We start from the raw sequence: 18,739 nt of genomic DNA, 5'->3' as shown, positions 1-18,739 counted from the left end.
GCGTAAGAAATGTGGATTTAAAAAAGAACAATAACGTTACTATCCCAAAGCTCCGCCCACCTGTGTCAAAACGTAGAAATGCAGATATTTGACTAACATTTAGCCACGCTCCCATTGGTCGCACCGTTAATTGCTATGCCATCATTGGTTGAGCTGCTAATTTTGTTAATAACTAACGTTACCGTCGTCTTCAGGACTTGCGCACTGATTATGAGGCCGTCTCTGGTTTGGGCAACAAATTGGTTATTTTGAAGAGTGAGAGCCTAGTAATCTGTCAATTGATCTTTATAATATGACACAGCAGCTTGGTTGGTTTGATTCCTCTGTATCGGTATGTCCTTCTCTGTTTTATTTACTTGTTTGTTTGTTTGTTTGAAAAAGTCCATATGTTGCTGTAATGGTATACCGGTCTGTCACATACTGACACTGCATTTTAAATGCAATGAATTGATGTACTACTGCGGCAAAGATATGAGAGCAACAAAATAACAATCTTTTTAAAACTTACCGATTTGACATTTGTACTTTTCCATCGTGTTAATGACGTCATAGAACTGCCGTCATCCTGACAAAACCGCGGCACGAACAGCGCATGCGTAGAATGACGCACAATAGAAATACCTTCTCGGTGAAATTTTGTTCGAGAACTACGCACGCAGTTTTTTGTGCTCCACAAAATTTCGGATTTTTTTTCGCTTAATATTGCATATTCTCTAAAAACGACGAGACATACGTCTCTGTTCCTAGTAGGAGAATATATCGCGGTGAGAGTTGATTCGAAATTAGAAGAAGATCAGCTTGGATTCGGCTAAATCGTTATTGAATATCGGAGTAAGGTAAGTACTTTTCAAGTTTTCCAATAAGGGTAGAATAAGTCCACAAGTTTGGGATTCGTTTGAGTTATTTTGCCGGACAAGTGCAATTAGTTTTCGCAGATCTAGAGTTAATTTCCGCATCCCAATATATTTTCAACTGAGGTAAAGTATCATGTGGATATCGTATCGCAATTTTGAGGTGCGTCACTGCACTAAAGTTATTAATGTGACGTCATAGTTTCATATTTTTTTGAAGAGCGACTAAGTTACCGAGGGGCATGCTGGGAGAATCCCAGAAGGAACACCTCGTGCGCATGCGCTTTGTTGGTACAGGAGGGCCTGCATGGAGTCTTCCAGAACGCTTTACGCTGAATTCAGAAGATCCCTCTAACGTTATTACGTATTGCGCAAGAAAATTAAGGAAGGCAATTACGCAAAATATGGTTGCCTCGCTACGACGTACGTGAATAAGACCATTTTCCTTACGAATTACGGGAAATAGAAATAGGCTGCCTACGCCTCACGGAACAGAGCATGCAGACCCTCGTACAGAACATGTTGAAGAAGAGACAGCGAACGACTGTGTGAGGCCCGGACTGTGGGAGGGGGGCGAGTTAACATTATGAACTAAAAACTCCACAAACATCTAGAACCAGTAACAGGGGCTGTTTGTTCCCTCACAGAAAGATGGCAGCTGTAGGTACGAGGAAAGCCCAGTCTGCGGGCGGACCGGACGGTTCGGCAGAGGTGGAACCGGGCAGAGCCGCGGCGGGCAGCGAACCCAGGCTGGGACTCAAGGTGAGACGGAGACTTTGGTACAGAACTAAGAAACAAGGAGCCAAGATCTCATTACACTGTATAACTTTCATGTTATCACGGAGGTTGAAGAAGTTACTAATATCAATGTTGATATGACCAATAACACATCTTTAATGTTATATAGATTTAGCCAACATATTGTTGCTTGACACAATGATGTCAAAGTTCCCATATCACGATGTCCTACTAGTTCTAAGGTCTAGGGGAAAAGGTGGGTTTCCAGTTTAAGTCCTGAAAACATTAGGGTCGGTAGGTAGAGATTATCTTTTTCTTTTCTTGTATTTCTTTTTTAGGCTAGCCAAAACTCTAATGATACATATTGCAATACAGTTGAACAAAGTAAACTGAACTGCATGAGGACACTTGTCTTTCAATGTTAATTAAACTTTGATTTTATGCAAAATAGATACATTCATCCTTTATTAGTTGGGAAAAGCCTTCTTTTTGCTTCAATAGAAAGCAGGCTGAATTAAACTTCTTACTGGAAACTATGTGACATCCACTGCCAACCCCAAAAAAGTCTAGGGTTGGCAGGTTTTCTAGGGTAGGTAGGGAAACAGGAAACACAACATTTTTTTCCTGGCCTGGATAACATATTGTTACAACAATGATGTCAAAGTTCCCATATCACAATGTGTAGTATATTCCACAGAACTTGGTGAAGAGGCTTCCCATTGTTCGAAGCTTTGATGTGCTCAGTGGAGGGGATAGGAAGGATGGGAAGGACAAGAAGGTTGGTGCTGTTGTTGTTGCCATCATTTAGATTCGTCTACTGTGAATTGATGACAAATAGAGGTGTAAAATGATGCATTTGCAGTGTTTAATGTCTTCAGTGGGGACGTTGCTGATATAAAACTTGCTTGGGAAATGAATGAATTTGTAGTGTGGAGTTCACCGTAAAGTAGCAATCATTAAATAATATCCCTAACTATTACTGTGATAAAAGCATCTGTCCTTGGTGCTGAACACCATCCACACATGAGTAAACATACCTGTCCTTGGTGCTGAACACCATTCACACAAAGGTAAACATACCTGTCTTTGATGCTGAACACCATCCACACATGAGTAAACACACCTGTCCTTGGTGCTGAACACCATAGACACAGGTGAACACACCTGTCCCTGGTGCTAAACACCATCCACACACAGCAAAACATACCTGTCCTTGGTACTGAACACCATCCACACACAGGTAAACACACCTATCCTTGGTGCTGAACACCATCCACACACAGGTGAACACACCTGTCCCTGGTGCTAAACACCATCCACACAGGTAAACACAACTGTCATTGGTGCTGAACACTATCCATATACGTAATCAAACCTGTCCCTGGTGCTGAACACCAGCAACACACAGGTAAACACAACTGTGCAAAGTAGTGCTGAACACTATCTACACAGTCACGTCAACTTGACCAATCCTTTATGCTGAACACTTTTTACAGCTATAGGGTACCGTTCTTGAATCAATGCACCATTCACCTTTCACACAACATTATACATATCACATACTTACATCTTTGGAGATTAAACCAATGCACTGATAATGATCATAAACTAGTTGTACAAGAACATAACAGAAAAAAACTTGACACCGCCCACAGAAGGATGTGGCAGATGGAGGGATGAAAACTGGAGCAGTTCAGGTGGAGTCGAGTGAGGAGCCCGGAGTGAAGGCACTGTCGGCTGATGTGGGGGAGTTCCACGACACTCATGCTTTCCGGAGTGTGGCCAGTGCTGACAACAACCTGCCAACCACAGAGGGAGGTAGACTCTCACCCCCCACAGTCCCAGAACCTCCTACTGTGTCATCCAAGGAGACACTTGAGGTAAACTGTCTCTTGTTTAGTAAATAAAAATTGTTGTCCATCTTGATCTTGAGGCCAATGCAAATCTATTTGTTGCTTCTCAGATTTTCTTTCAGAAAGAAATTTGACAGACAGGCCAAAAAGAAAATGAAAAAAGGATTTTTGGAAAAAGCCTGGGGTGAAGATATACGGCTTAAATAACAACAAAACAGTCTAGGAGTTTAGTGGCAAGTTTTATGCAATAAATCCCTTCCTTTTATTTGTTACTAGTGTTCTGAATAAAAGGCATTATGTTTTTAGACTGAAATTATATGTATGAGTATGTGGCTCTGAATGGTAATATTTACAGGTTTGTGATAGCAAAACCTGACAGTGTGTTATTTTTTCTCAGGACAGAAAAATGAAGAAAAAAAATGGACAGGTGAATCCGAGAAGCAACAAATGAAATTGGTGTGGCCTTACTTTTGTGTTTAGTAATTTGTAGTACTCAAAATTTGAAACCAAGTCCTAACCAAACAAGCTGTTAACCAGTCAGTCAAAAGCTTGCTCCGAATGTACGTCAACCTGAGTTGATTTTGTTGTTGCAGGGACTGAGGCAACAGATTGAGCAGTTGAGGACGTTGTGTCAAACTGTCAACTCCCAGACGGCAGGCTTCCAAAGGATTAACGCAGAGATTGAGTAAGTATAGGAGCTATTGAATTTGAGGGACTCATTTTTAGGTATCCTAATACCCCTGTCACGTTTGACAAAAATCCATCAGATGACGATTCTGCGGCAATCGCCCAAGCCTCGGTTATAATTATAACTTTATTGCACAACAATTGTACAAGGTACAAAGTATGGCGTATATGTGACAGGGACGGTTTTCAGGTGAAAAATACGCACAACCCTCTGTCGATCTTAAATATGGCCGATCTTCTATCGATACACCCAAAGATCGTGGATAATGTGACGGGTATTACAAGATTGTACCTGAGGATTCCTGTGAATACAACATTTATGTCTCAGTGACCAGAAAACCAACTGTTACATGATAAGTAAGAACAGCTTTGAACTTCATAAGAAGAAGAACATATCATTATCAAACGGTACATTTGGTAAAAAAAACTGTGCTTAATGTTAATAGGGCTAGCTAGCAAATGATGTGTGCATTTGTGATCTTAGTATTATTTTGGTCACCTTTAAAATTCCTTGTAGTACACAATGTTTTGCAAATTATTGCAAAAAGGAGGAAAACTTAATATCTAAAATGTTCAAAACTTAAAAGAGCTGGGATAAACAGCAGGATAAAATACGTTAACATTCTTTTCTGAGCTAAACTTAACAAATGTTGATGACCTGTACTGATGTATTGATGACTACAGGGAAGTTAATGGTATCCTAAGGAAGAATTTCAAAAAAGCGGAGAAAGTTCACAAGAGGACAAAGCAGGTGATGTCAAAAGTTAAGAACCAGGGCTATATGGATCTCCTTGAAGCTGCATCTCAGCCCCAGATATCACCCCGCAGGTGAGTGTTTCATGCAGACATTGGCATGAATGACTCGTTAGTTAGCTTGTGAAGGAAAAGGACTGATGGATATTTTTTGGCAACGCCTCAGGGGCAGAGCCATATACATGAATTTTCTATTTGTGCAGCAGATTGTTTTGACACTGTGAAATTTGTCTCCTTCAGGGGCAGGGCAAGCGTAGATGCAAAATTAGCATGAATGACTCATGAGTAAATTTGTGAAGAAATAAAACTGAACACAGATGGATATTTTTTGGCAATGCCTCAGGGGCAGAGCCATAAATTTCCTATTTGTGCAGCAGATTGTTCTGACACTGTGAAATTTGTGTCTCTTTAGGGGTCTTTTTTGGCAACGCCTCAGGGGCTGAGCCATGAATTTTTTATTTGTGCAGCAGATTGTTCTGACACTGTGAAATTTGTGTCTCTTCAGGGGGAGGGCAAGCGCAGATGCGAGAGTATCATCCACAGAGGCGTGCGCCTCCGAGGTCAGTCTGGTCGTGGAGCTTCGACGTGCCGTGTCCAGCCTCTACGACATCCAGAGCGCTGACGGGATCTCAGACATGTCTGAAAACACAGACCGAAGCTCGCTTGCTACAGCCCTGAACTCCATGTCTGTTGATGCAGACACAGTTTTCACCTTGAAGGACGATCTGCAATACGTGTGGTCTGACTGGGCCCTGCAGAAGTCGAAATCTGTACCATGCAGGAATGACGACCTGCAATACGTTTGGTTTGAAGAAGCCCCGCAGAATGACAGCGACACGACAAGCCTGGACTCTTTTGTCACAGCATTGTCTGAGGTAAGTGCAGGGACAAAGACTCACAATGCTACATTAGAGGTGGGTACCAGTACAGAAAATTCAGGTCTAGCCAGGTATGGTGTAGGTCCTAAGGATCAGGTCCAGGTCCGGGCCTGAACCTGGCCCTGATTGTCTGTGAAAACTTGTGAATGGGCAATACACGAAACAATCGTGCTTGTTGCTTCTAATGATTCTGTGACTTCCACTGACGTTTTAAAATCATATATTCATGCATGTAAACACTAACTTTGACCAAATTTGACTGTAAAAATTGACTATCAACCCTCCTTTACTTTGCTCTTTAATTGTTATTCACTTGGACTAGTAAGCCCCAAAATGCGTGAACGCCTACCGAAAACATCTGGTCATTTTTTAATCGGTTTAAGATCCGGTCCAATGATTTTTTCTGAGGTCTGTTTTTTCTGGACCGGTCCAACCAGAAAAAACGGTTTTGTACTGGTACACCAAATCGGTACCCACTCCTATGCTACATCGATCCTTTTCCAAATGCCTGTTTCTGTGAAGTGTTTGTGCTGTGTATGCCTCTTAATATGTAACAGTTATTTTTATTAGTGAACCTTAAGTACATAGATGCCAGGAAGACAAATTGCTTTAACCACTATGCCTGGTCCATTATTACTCCTGTATTGTTATAATTTGTATTGTACCTTATTTTCCCAACCACAGAATAGCTAATCAGGGCTCGAAATACTGGGTGCATGTGCACCCAGGTGCACCCAAAATTGGAGCTGTGCACCCAATTATTTTCTGTGGGTGCACAGGGTGCACCCAAATATTTTCTTAGGTTAATGTATGTAAAGATATTAAAGTATAGTATACAACATATTCTTGACATCTAAGTGTTAGAAAGATAATAGAAAATGTCTGTCATGGTACTTGTTTAAGAATTTGATAGCTTGTAACTGAGTTTTATTATTAGGTTATTACTTAAATTTAAGTGGTGCACCCAAAAATTTTTTGGTGCACCCAATTTTTTAAGCTGGGTGCACCAGTGCACCTAATCCCAAAAATGAATTTCGAGCTCTGGCTAATGTTTACAACAAAATTGCAAACTTGTCTCACCTGTACATAAGACTGACCACAACAAAATCTCTCCACTCCTTTCAGCTGGCCGATTTGGATGACCAGCCCGAGGAGTCCACTGTCCAGGAGAAGAAAAAGAAGAACAAGCTGCAGAGGCTCAGGAAGTGGATCCAGCGCAAGGGTCGCAAGATCTTCAACAAGATCCGTGGGCGCTAAAGTGTGAGGGTAGCCTGTCTGAATATTGTCGTCTAAGTTATTCACAGTTAGTTATGTGTATTGTTAAAAACTTTGTGTTATAAGTGTGCGCAGTTAGATACATGTATATTGGAAGTCCGGTTCAGTGTGATTTAAAATTGCAAAAGGAACAGAGTACATTATGGAAGAAATACTGTGCTGGAGCTTGACAAGAATGTACTGATTAGACTCCTCTGTTCCAACGAAAAAATTATAAACAACAAATCTAAAGAAAAAAATTTGTATGCCAGCAAAGTTGTTTAAAAACGTAAGGGCCGAACTGTACGTCCATCATTGTGTCATCATTGAAGTATATGCATCCACTGCAGTGGTCATAGGTGTTTATCATAATTAAGGATGATGATCTCCCATTGTATCTTTTGGAAAAATTTAAAGCATACTGTAACAGTGTAGTGAAGATATATGTTCTAATGGGTATACACCGTAAAGTATATTATGTATGTAAGTGTATGTTTACTTGAGCTGTGAAGAAAGCTCAAAAAGTGAATTATCCCAAAGTTGTCGGATATTACTTGAGCTGTGAAGAAAGCTCAAAAAGTGGATTATCCCAAAGTTGTCGGATATTACTTGAGCTGTGAAGAAAGCTCCAAAAGTGGATTATCCCAAAGTGGTCGGATATTACTTGAGCTGTGAAGAAAGTTCAAAAAGTGGATTATCCCAAAGTTGTCGGATATTACTTGAGCTGTGAAGAAAGCTCCAAAAGTGGATTATCCCAAAGTTGTCGGATATTACTTGAGCTGTGAAGAAAGCTCCAAAAGTGGATTATCCCAAAGTTGTCGGATATTACTTGAGCTGTGAAGAAAGCTCAAAAAGTGGATTATCCCAAAGTGGTCGGATATCACTTGAGCTGTGAAGAAAGCTCAAAAAGTGGATTATCCCAAAGCTTTCAGATATTACTTGAGCTGTAAAGAAAGCTCAAAAAGTGGATTATCCCAAAGCTTTCAGATATTACTTGAGCTGTGAAGAAAGCTCAAAAAGTGGATTATCCCAAAGCTTTCAGATATTACTTGAGCTGTAAAGAAAGCTCAAAAAGTGGATTATCCCAAAGCTTTCAGATATTACTTGAGCTGTGAAGAAAGCTCAAAAAGTGGATTATCCCAAAGCTTTCAGATATTACTTGAGCTGTGAAGAAAGCTCAAAAAGTGGATTATCCCGAAGCTTTCAGATATTACTTGAGCTGTGAAGAAAGCTCAAAAAGTGGATTATCCCAAGGTTGTCGGATATTACTTGAGCTGTGAAGAAAGCTCAAAAAGTGGATTATCCCAAAGGTTGTCAGATATTACTTGAGCTGTAAAGAAAGCTCAAAAAGTGGATTATCTCGAAGCTTTCAGATATTACTTGAGCTGTGAAGAAAGCTCAAAAAGTGGATTATCCCGAAGCTATCCGATATTACTTGAGCTGTGAAGAAAGCTCAAAAAGTGGATTATCCCAAAGTTGTCGGATATTACTTGAGCTGTGAAGAAAGCTCAAAAAGTGGATTATCCCAAAGTTGTCGGATATTACTTCAGCTGTGAAGAAAGCTCAAAAAGTGGATTATCCCAAAGTTGTCGGATATTACTTGAGCTGTGAAGAAAGCTCAAAAAGTGGATTATCCCAAAGTTGTTGGATATTACTTGAGCTGTGAAGAAAGCTCAAAAAGTGGATTATCCCAAAGTTGTCGGATATTACTTGAGCTGAGAAGAAAGCTCAAAAAGTGGATTATCCCAAAGTTGTCGGATATTACTTGAGTTGTGAAGAAAGCTCAAAAAGTCACCAGGATTATCCCAAAGTTGTCAGATATTTTGAGCTGTGGATACTTGAGCTGTGAAGAAAGCTAAAAAAGTGGATTATCCCAAAGTTGTCAGATATTTGAGCTGTGGATACTTGAGCTGTGAAGAAAGCTCAAAAAGTGGATTATCCCAAAGTGGTCGGATATTACTTGAGCTGTGAAGAAAGTTAAAAAAGAGGTTTATCTTAAAGTTGTCAGGTATTACTTGAGCTGTGAAGAAAATGGGATGGGCAATGGTATCTTAAATGTTTTTGCAGGCCAGATAGCTGGGCAGCCGTAGGGGCAGTATACCTCAGTAATTGCCTAAAGAAAAATGAGGAAAAAATATCTATGGTCAAGTTGCATAAAGATAATGTTTGGGACCTGATGTATTGTCGATCTTGGAAAGAAAGCATGGAAATATTGATATTAAACTAAGTTATGTTAAGATTTTGTGAACCAGCATATGGCACTGAAAAGGGGAGAATTTGTGATCCAATATAGAGAACACTGAAACATAGCAGACTTGTCAACCAGCGTTGGACGCACAGAGTATCAGACTTATGTGAACCAGAGTACATGTACTACCAATTGAAATTGAGACTTACATGTACAGTAATTAAGCCAGGTGAAATTCATTGTGCCAGTGTAGGGTACACTGAAATTCACATTACATCATACCATACTCAGTAATGACAGAGTCAATTTAATTTCTCAAGAGACTCTGTTCATTCTATGTTTTCTGGTTCACAGAAAGTCTTATATTAAAGCGGCCTTAAACTGGCTCACAAAGTCTCTAGATTTATATTTCAGTGTGTCCTATGCTGACTAACTCACAAATTCTCTCATATTTAAGTGTACTCTATACTGGCTCCAAAGTAGTGCTATGTTTTGAAATGTGAGCCAGTGAAGGGCACAATAGAATATGAGACTTGTGAGCTAGTGAAGGGCACAATGAAATATGAGACTCTGTGAGCTTGGAATTAGTCTCATATTTTTTGTGCCCTTCATTTAAAGCTCACAAATTCTTGTATTTCATTATGCCCTTCACTGATAATGCTAGCTCACAGTCTCATATTTCCTTGTGCCCTTCAGCAGCTCACAACGTCTCATATTTCATTGTGCCCTTCACTGGCTCAGATTTTAAATCATAGTAGACTTTTGGAGCCAGTGTAGAGAACACTTGAATATGAGAGAATTTGTGAGTTCGTCAACAAAGGACAGACTATATGTGATCAAGAGCCTTTGTGAGCCAGGTTAAGGCACACTAGAATATTAAAGACTCTTTGTGAACAAGAAAATATAGAATAAACAGAATCTCTTGAGAAAATGAATTGACTCTGTCATTACTAAGTGTGGTATGATGTGGTGTACAAAATACATGTCATTTAGTGACTGTTACATCTCAGTATGGTTAAAGAATAGAATAAAATTCATTTACTGGAAGTACAAATACCATGCACAAATTCATCAATATCAATGAAGTTAAGAAAACAAGCATTCCTTTTGCTGAGTGAGAGCACTACAATCTGGTGTATGTTGATTTGGCTGTGCATGCCTTTCACTTTTATGTAATGATGGTGGTAAGAAGGTGGACTTGAACTTAGATTTCTCCAAAGCCTTTGATAGCATTTCATATATAAATCGTAATTAATAAACTTCACTACTATAATTGTATGGGGGGGGGGGGGCATCTCAAGGCATTTAAAAGAAATTACATATAATAGGAACGGGCTTTACTTGTGTCACAAAAGGTACATGTGTCGCAAATGTCAAATCAGCATTACTAAGTATTAGGCACAGCGGTGATATCTTTATTAGACTTTTTAATTCTGTTATTTATCTCGTGCAATACAACGGTAGGAATTTACCATGCAAGCTACTGTACTTATTTTAATGCCATCTACCTTTTTGTTTTGCCCTCATTTAGCGACATTTCTGATATCATTAGCAATCTGCCCACAATTTATGGTCACCCTCAGCATTCATGATAATCAATCAATCAAAAATGGTTTATTTGGTAAAAAGGCGTGGCAGGCAATGGCTGAATTAAGCCCTCTTTACAAAACAGTATTGCACTACATCATGTTGTTGCTCTTGCATTACATATCACAGATATTACACATTTTTAAAAAACATTTTAAAAAGTATTTACATAGTATGACATAATCTCATATAATCTCATAGGTTAAAATTCGGAATTGACTAGGTCTTCACTTCATGGAATTGAGGATGTACAGCAGTAATCATGACAAGATGGCACTGGACTATTGGAAAATCAGACAGTTCTATAAGCTGGTAATGCTAGTTTGTTCTAATTTCTCAGTGACCGTCCATGCGTTAGTCCCTTGGAAGGACTAAGTACTAAATCAACAGTTCTTTCTGATGCTGCCATGCTGTCTGCAAACTTGACACACAGGTTATCTCTTCTGCTAGCAAGTCTCTCTAGGTTACATATATGGAGTGCTGTGTTGTAGTCTGGAGAGGCTCGTCCAAGGATGATGCGTAATGCTCGCTTCTGCACTTGTTCAATGGCTGCTGTTTGCTTGTTGGTGGGGCTATGATGCCAGACAGGTACGCAGTACTCCAGCACTGGCCGGATAAACCGATAGTATACCGCAACAAGATCAGGCAGTGTGAGGCCAAAAGCTTTTAATCTTCTGAACATGAACATTCGTTTGCCTGTCTTTTTGGTCATCTCGACTACGTATATATATACTTGTGTTACCCACTTGAGATCTGACTGTAGCCACAGCCATAGATAAGGGTAGCAACTACTCGTATAGTCATGTACAAAAGTCTGTAACCATCATGATAGCTCCTAAATTGTACAATGATTTGAATAAATTGTTCTCACGAAAAAAATTGTGAACTTTACTTTTGTTGATATTGTGTTTGACGGATTTCTTCGAGTAATAGTTGTAACGCAGCGTTCTGTTGTGGACATCGTGTTTGAAAGGGTAGAAGCCGTATAAAGTGATGACATCACAGAACGTGGTGGCAAGACTGAAGGTGCAGAGCCCAGCAGTCGGGAGACCTTTAGAAGCTTTGAGGGTGTCATTCCACAACCTGAACAGAAGGAAAATGGTTTGTTAAACCTCGATCTCTCTTGAACATACTAATTATTAAAGACTACCTTGCCACCCTACCACCAGTTGAAACAGAAACAGGGGGAACAGAAAACGACTATCGGTTTATATACATGTACAGTTCGCTAAAGTATGGGGTAGCAGAGTTCAGGTCTGTTTTTATTTTCATATTTCTTACTTGATCGTCATTGTGGATTAACATTAATGTCACTTGCATTGAAATGACATATCTAGGTTTAGATATCACATAACTTTTTACTTTTCTTCTAAAATCAGCCACATTATAACAGTGATTTCTTGCTTAATTATTTACTCACCTTGTAACCTGATGCGTTGTTCTGTGCATGGAGTATGTGGTTGTGATGTTAAGATCTAATTTCTTTATTTCGGCGTTCCAAATTTTCAGCATCTCGTGTCTTGGGAGCAAATAGCTCAATATGGAGTTGTTTCGAGATAGTAGCCATTGTGAGTAATTAAGTTTTCTTGTCCCATTGTCTGTCGTCTGTATTCTTCTCAAAGATACACTGTTAACAACGGTTAAGTTCACCTTCTGGCCAACATCCTGTGAAGACATGGAAATTTCCATAGAGAGCTAGAGCCAACATACTGTAGCGACTTGAATGGCCAAGTAGTAACCCGTAACGCCATGTTATTTATTATGGAAGATGTACGCCATATTGATATCAACGCAGATGAAAAACCAGCTGTCAATAAGACACGTCCAAGCAGAGACAGTGTATTTATAAACTTCCCTCATTGATTATGCAAATTAGCTGTTAATTTGCCTAATTAGTATTTCATCATGTTAGTCTTCACTTAGGCTATCTACATACCAAAAATCAGGTCCATCCATCAACACGTTCACATTTTCCCATTATTTATGCAAATTAGGTCGTCATTTGCATAATTTATATCTATTGACATTTCTCTCTTTCTCAGCTACATATGTGACAAGTTTGAAAGTCCTATCATGGAATGCAGTGGATTTATAAACTTTCCTCATTAATTATGCAAATAAACTGTTGATTTGCATAATTAGTATTCCATCATGTACGTCATCACTCATTCCATCTACATACCAAACATCATGACGATCCGTCAACACGTTCTTCAATTTTTCTCGTCCAAAGTTTGAACGGAAACCGGCGCCTGCAGTTCAAAAAAAATCGCTAGGGGGTCGCAGCATCTACTCTCTGCCCCAAGGACTGTCTACAGTTCAAAAATCATGACCGCAGCGTGTCCAGAACGCGATATATCAAACATGGAGGTTCTGCTGCAGTACCTTAGCAAGCTTGGGGGCCCATTATCGAACTCCCCCTTCGTTTTCTCGATCCCTACCCACCTACCAAATATCATCAGCATCCATCGAAGTCTTCTCGAGTTATGCTGTTAACGTACAGACATCGGGACAAACAGACAAACAAGGCGAAAACATAACCTTAGCCATTCTGGCAAAGGTAATAATGAAATAAAGATCTGAAATATGAAAGTTCATCGTGGAGAGGAAATTTCTGTCAATTACCATCCACTTTGTTCTGGATATACCAATGCCAATATTGTTTTGAAAGCCATGATGTGATGACACTATAGCCATTTGATTAGGAATGCAATTACATTATCATTATGGTTAATATTCCCTTATTCCCTTGATGGAGGAGGCCATATATATCCTTTAATATCGCCACCGCTTCTATCAAATCATGTTGCCTTCCTTTGCCACAAGCTTTACAATAGATAAGACATTGCATACATTACAATGAGGAACAACGTGTTTATTGATATAAAACTGTAGTTAAACGCGCTACTCTAATAAGCCATATTCTATTCAAATCTGAAACATCACCTGTTCAAATGTTTTGAACGGTGAATCGTTGATTCTGATCACAAACTCGTTGTGGTCAATTTCCCTTCCACAGCCGCTGTCACGGAGAATGCCACCATTCCCGACGATTGCGCATGTGTAGTAATGTCCAATCGGTGTTCTTCTGGCACATTCCTCCTCAGTTGGGAAATTTGTAAGATTGTTGAAAGAATAGCGAACTAAATATTCGCACTTTTTCAGACAGCTTGTTGTCAGATTTCTGAAACAAAGTGAATATTTGATTTTTATATTATACTGCTTGTTGGCTGTGGATAACATGAGGATTCACGGTTTCTGAGGCTGTCTCGTTCTCCGAATGTCTCAACACAACAGATTTAATGTAGATTGGGCCGAGTACTGGAGTATCAGGCTATACACCTTTCTCACGCGGCGGCCATGATAGATCGAAGAAGAGGTCAATGAGGCAAACAGACAAAACTTATTTCTAAAATCAGGTCCCATTTAGTTTTCCCCCAAACCACACAAATTTTCATGATATAAGATAGAATAATAAATATTACAAGAAGTGTTATGCACCGAAAGATGTAGCAATTTAGAGTAGTGTAGACTGACCCCATAGTCCCTTAAGAGATGCAAAATAAAAACAGAATAATGCAAATTTTTAACGAATTTGCAGACATTCACTTATTGGTCGATTTTCTAATTGGCAGGCTACCATTGGTCGAACTGCTAATAATGATGGACAGCCTTTTGTTTGCCACATTGAACTCGTTTTAGATCTATCATGGCCGCCGCGTGAGAAAGGTGTATTTCTATCGGTTTCGACGCCACACTTAATTACGTGTACAAACATAACCCTGGCTAAGACATTAGCGTTCCATATATGCATCGAAATACGCAAACAAAAAGCGTCATGTACCAGTAGCCGCCACATAAAACTGTGACCTCTTACTTCCAACGACACGAAGATATCTAAGAAAAACTAAATATATTTCAAGTATGGATATTTGTGCGTATGGATTGTGATACGTCATAAATTTAGTGATCTGACCATGTAGCCAACAGGAACATTTTTGGCAGGTCCATAACTTAATGTGGTCTATCAACCATTATGAAAACTTGCTACTGGTATTACACTACAAGCCTATAGCTTAAGATAAATTTATCATAGTATAATGCTTTCGTGCCAAAAATATTTACAAGTTACTTATTAATAATACTGAATGAATAAGAAATGTTTCCCAGATTTCTGACCTGATAGAATCAGCTGCAGTGACGTTGTACCATACAGGGCTTTCTCTTTGATTTTGGTTGTCTGCAGTTGCGGTTCTGTGTACGGGTTAAAAAGTAATAAGAATGGTAACGAAATAGTAATGATATTATATATGTAAATATCATGAATACATCTTGTGTAGTATAGAGGAGGAGGGCACAGCATAAACTGTTAAGGTTTTCCCCTCCTGTTGCACCTGTTTTATACATTCTTTTCTGTATTTATTATTTTGTTGTGCAAACAAATAAACAAACAAACAAACATGATAGCATTATAAACATGATTATCGTCATCATCACTGATAATCACTTGTCTTCTGTAGGAGGTTTGCCCTGCAGCAAAAGGTCGTTGGGAGGTCGTTCGCCCGGTTATGGGAGTAAGTCAGCAGTCAAATTGTAATCTTAACCGTGCCATACCCACTGCTGACTTACATCCAACCTAGGAGTGGGTACCGGTACAGAAAATTCAGGTCCAGGTCCGGTTCAGGTCCAGAGGATCAGGTCCAGGTCCGGACCTGAACTTGGACCTGATTCAGTATGACTCGTATCAATGGTTCATTTCACTACAAAGAAATCTGTTTGGTGGAGTATTAGACTTACACTGGCGTTTTAATAAAATCCTACAACGGTAACTGCACCTGTACGATTGGCTGTAAAACTTGGTAGAAATGACTATAAACTCTACTCTACTTCACTCTTGTTATTTTCTTCCACCTGCAATCGCCAAAACGTGTGAACGCCTGATAAAATAATCTTTTAATTTCCTAATAGGTCCAACATCCGGTCCACCTAATTTTTTCAGGTCCGGTTTTTCTGGACCAGTCCAATGAGAAAAAAACGGTTTTGAACCTGTACGCTGTACCGGTACCCAGCCATAATCCAACCTGTTTCCAACCTATCAAAGACATACCCGAAGACAATTCTCTGCTAACTCATGCCCGACCAAATTTGCTACTACCGGTACGTGGACGAATCACGCCCGACCTTAACCCGAACAATAACGAATCGCCAAGAGCTTTTGACTAATAACAAAATGATAAGAATGACATGAGCAGATACGTATGTGTGGATCAAAAAAGCTGTATTGTTTGTGTATATGTATATCACTATAACACAGAATATGTTAACAATCAGCGAAACTAGCACCTGGTAGGTTTTTACTTTCTATAAAGACACAGAGCTTGAAACCTGCAAATCGGTACACACGTGTAAATCAGATAATATGTCATCATGTTCTTCTGTATAATGCATACGAGTTACCCTTATTTTTGCTATTTTTACTTACAGCAAATATAAAGTGTTAACAAAATAAACCATGAAGAAATTAAATATCTCTGGCAGAGATAGTTAATATTCTAGAGATATAACGTATAGAACAAGCACTATACGTACGTATGAAGTTACATTTTAGTCTAAATGCTAGCTGATAGAACCTTAAGGTTTGATTTTTGATTTTAATTATAGCACCTTGTTTTTTTATTTTATTTCGCTAGCTATCCATACAAAATGACTGAAGAATACGATTTCCTATGACATGTACCCTTCTGAACTTATATGCTGTGAACTATATGGAAGCTCTTAAAATCTGTTTCAAGCTTAGAATTTATACCTTAAGCAAAATAGCCTTACTTACGGTTGACCGTATTGTCCTTGTAGAGAGAGGGAGGCCAATATTACTAATGTCAGAAATGAAACACAGAGGAAGAATTCTGCCCGGAGGAGAAATTGTCGCACAGCGTAAGCCATACTCGTTTATGGACACAGACGAAACCTTCTTAACACGGTCAGAATATAGTTGCTGGTATCAGTTACATACACTGTGTTCTTTGTCACAGTTTATCTAACCGCGGGCACTGTATTGGCGGGTTGGGGCTGGTATTGGGCACGAGGCAACAGACAACACTGTAAAAACCTTGGCTAGGGTTTTTAAACCCTGACTTGTGCCCCAGTCAATACATTACAGTGCAATGACTATAAATAGACCTGCCCTGACAGAAACCACGCCTAATTTTAATATGCAGGAATGTTGTTTGTTGGATCAGGTTGGGTTGTTAGAAAGAACCGTCCATGTACAAATACTTAAAAACGGTTCTCCGGTGGACCGGTTTTTCCACCAAAGACGCTACAAGAGAGATCGGGTTTTTATAATAATTATTTATAGGTAGGGACCCATATAATTTGGTCCTTGCCTTTCTTCTCATAGAAGTATGGTGAATACGGACGTAGAACGCCACGAAATTGTTGAATTTCAGACTTGAACACACGAGGAGAAACACTGAGGATTGACGATTCTTTTTGATAAAGAACAATCCTTAACTCAGCCGAAAGTCAACAATTTAGCCGATGTAGGTTTGCAATACTGTAAATGCAGAAATATTTGCTGTGGGTTTATGTTCGCGGTTTTCGTTAATATTTTTCATGAGTCACGCTCGCAACAACTTTCGGAAAGTAACGTTACTACTAGTAATATCATTTGTATGTTTGGCCACCTGTTGTGTGGTCAAGTCGGCATCACGCTCATGTGCGGTACAAAAGCGCCGCCTAGTGAGCGTTGAAGGTACCTCAGTCAGGGAACGACCCAGTTGAAGCAAGGATGGCCTCTACCAGGCTGGTGCAATCATTAATTGGGAAATAGGCTTCGCTGTTTGATTCCGCTGGGTGACGTTATTCCGCACTTTCAAATCGACACAATTGTGTGCTACAAAGGACGTTGCGACGGCACGCGATGGTTGTCGCCTCGACGTTAATCGTTCCCTGGGATACTGTCAACGCTCACTAGGTGGCGCTTCTGCTCCATGCCGTCCAGGAACAGGTGGCCAAACACAGTTTCCAAAAGATGTTCCATATGTAAATGAGCGACCAAATCTGAATGGAACCTCCGAAACATAAAGGTTCATTGACTTCTTGACGTAAGTTTCAAACGAACCTTAAGATTTCCTTTCGTTTGCGACTTTTTACTTGCGTAAGACTTTGCATAAAAGATATGTTTGACAAGACATCAAGCTAGCCTTTGCTTCCAAAATACGCTATGAAATGAGTAGTTGATTGTAATTTGTAGTTGTTTTTAAATCAGGTAACTATATGTCTATCTAAAGATCATGTGATGACTGGGTCTATCATAGTCTCATTCTGTTTATCAGCAACAATTTAGTAATTAGGCGTCAGGAATGTGGATTTAAAAAAGCTTAGGCTTATAGGACAACACAACCCCTCGTAGGATTTAGCTGCACAGACGATTAAACATTGAGGGATCGATTCAGCAGAGGCGAGTAGTGACTCGTGTAAAATCCACCCGCTATTCTAAATGAGGCGCGTGATCGTTCCTGACCGGGTTTCGCGTCGTTAAGAGGCGACACCTGGTCAGGAGCAGTCCACGTGCTCTCATTAACCACCTGTACATCCTCACCTGTCCATAGAACCTTTTATACGCCTGGAGCCTTGCTTTCTCATATCTTGGCCGATCTACGCCGGAGAGGTCGGGTTCGGTGCTGTTTCGCCTGAGTTCATCGTTTTGCCTAGCTGCACCCGCCTGCCCTCCCACCCCGCTTCCCGCCCGCCTGCCCGTACGTCTTGCCGGCTCTTTTCAACCCATTCTGCCCGCTTTAGGCGAGGAACTCTACAGGGCCAAGAACTTCACGAACGCGCAGGATTTTGGAGCACGGGGCCTTATTTTTGTGAGGTGACATTAGGTAGCGTTTATACATCCCTCGTATCCTGAGACGGAGATGGTAACAACTCATCGTGAACTGGGAA

The 18,739-nt window shown here is 39.9% G+C and overlaps 2 protein-coding genes and 1 long non-coding RNA gene across 3 annotated transcripts; 2 read left to right on the top strand and 1 right to left on the bottom strand.

The window, feature by feature from the left end:
- Positions 1–597: 597 nt before the first annotated feature.
- Positions 598–7,017, top strand: LOC118420981. The gene is made up of 8 exons (XM_035828133.1): positions 598–836; positions 1,499–1,613; positions 2,287–2,367; positions 3,245–3,469; positions 4,036–4,127; positions 4,814–4,957; positions 5,388–5,757; positions 6,886–7,017. The coding sequence occupies exons 2-8, from the start codon at positions 1,503–1,505 to the stop codon at positions 7,015–7,017; spliced, it is 1,155 nt and encodes a 384-aa protein (XP_035684026.1). The 5' UTR covers positions 598–836; positions 1,499–1,502.
- A 292-nt stretch (positions 7,018–7,309) lies between these two features.
- On the top strand, positions 7,310–8,741 carry LOC118425947. Its single transcript, XR_004832345.1, has 2 exons — positions 7,310–8,324; positions 8,381–8,741. It is a non-coding gene; the product is annotated as an uncharacterized LOC118425947 (long non-coding RNA).
- Positions 8,742–11,586: 2,845 nt separating this feature from the next.
- Positions 11,587–17,097, bottom strand: LOC118423012 (alpha-2,8-sialyltransferase 8B-like). Its single transcript, XM_035830909.1, has 5 exons — positions 16,620–17,097; positions 14,969–15,043; positions 13,736–13,973; positions 12,210–12,454; positions 11,587–11,872 (listed from the first exon to the last, which is right to left on the bottom strand). The coding sequence occupies exons 1-5, from the start codon at positions 16,730–16,732 to the stop codon at positions 11,590–11,592; spliced, it is 954 nt and encodes a 317-aa protein (XP_035686802.1). The 5' UTR covers positions 16,733–17,097; the 3' UTR covers positions 11,587–11,589.
- Between the last annotated feature and the right edge of the window lie 1,642 nt (positions 17,098–18,739).

Source organism: Branchiostoma floridae, chromosome 1 (assembly GCF_000003815.2).
Source record: "Branchiostoma floridae strain S238N-H82 chromosome 1, Bfl_VNyyK, whole genome shotgun sequence".
Taxonomy (NCBI): domain Eukaryota; kingdom Metazoa; phylum Chordata; class Leptocardii; order Amphioxiformes; family Branchiostomatidae; genus Branchiostoma; species Branchiostoma floridae.
The sequence above is the reverse complement of the archived record's forward strand: the minus strand, read 5'-3'. Positions and strand labels throughout refer to the sequence as shown.

What these genes read in the sequence shown, in the direction of transcription:
- LOC118420981 (XM_035828133.1), top strand. Translation starts at nt 1,503, where the DNA reads ATGGCAGCTGTAGGTACGAGGAAAGCCCAGTCTGCGGGCGGACCGGAC. An exon ending in CATCCAAGGAGACACTTGAG is followed by an intron (nt 3,470 to 4,035) that starts GTAAACTGTCTC and finishes TTGTTGTTGCAG; the next exon opens with GGACTGAGGCAACAGATTGA. An exon ending in TTGTCACAGCATTGTCTGAG is followed by an intron (nt 5,758 to 6,885) that starts GTAAGTGCAGGG and finishes CACTCCTTTCAG; the next exon opens with CTGGCCGATTTGGATGACCA.
- LOC118423012 (XM_035830909.1), bottom strand. Translation starts at nt 16,732, where the DNA reads ATGGCTTACGCTGTGCGACAATTTCTCCTCCGGGCAGAATTCTTCCTC. An exon ending in CGTTCAAAACATTTGAACAG is followed by an intron (nt 12,455 to 13,735) that starts GTGATGTTTCAG and finishes ATGTCTTCACAG; the next exon opens with GATGTTGGCCAGAAGGTGAA. An exon ending in ACAACGCATCAGGTTACAAG is followed by an intron (nt 11,873 to 12,209) that starts GTGAGTAAATAA and finishes CCTTCTGTTCAG; the next exon opens with GTTGTGGAATGACACCCTCA.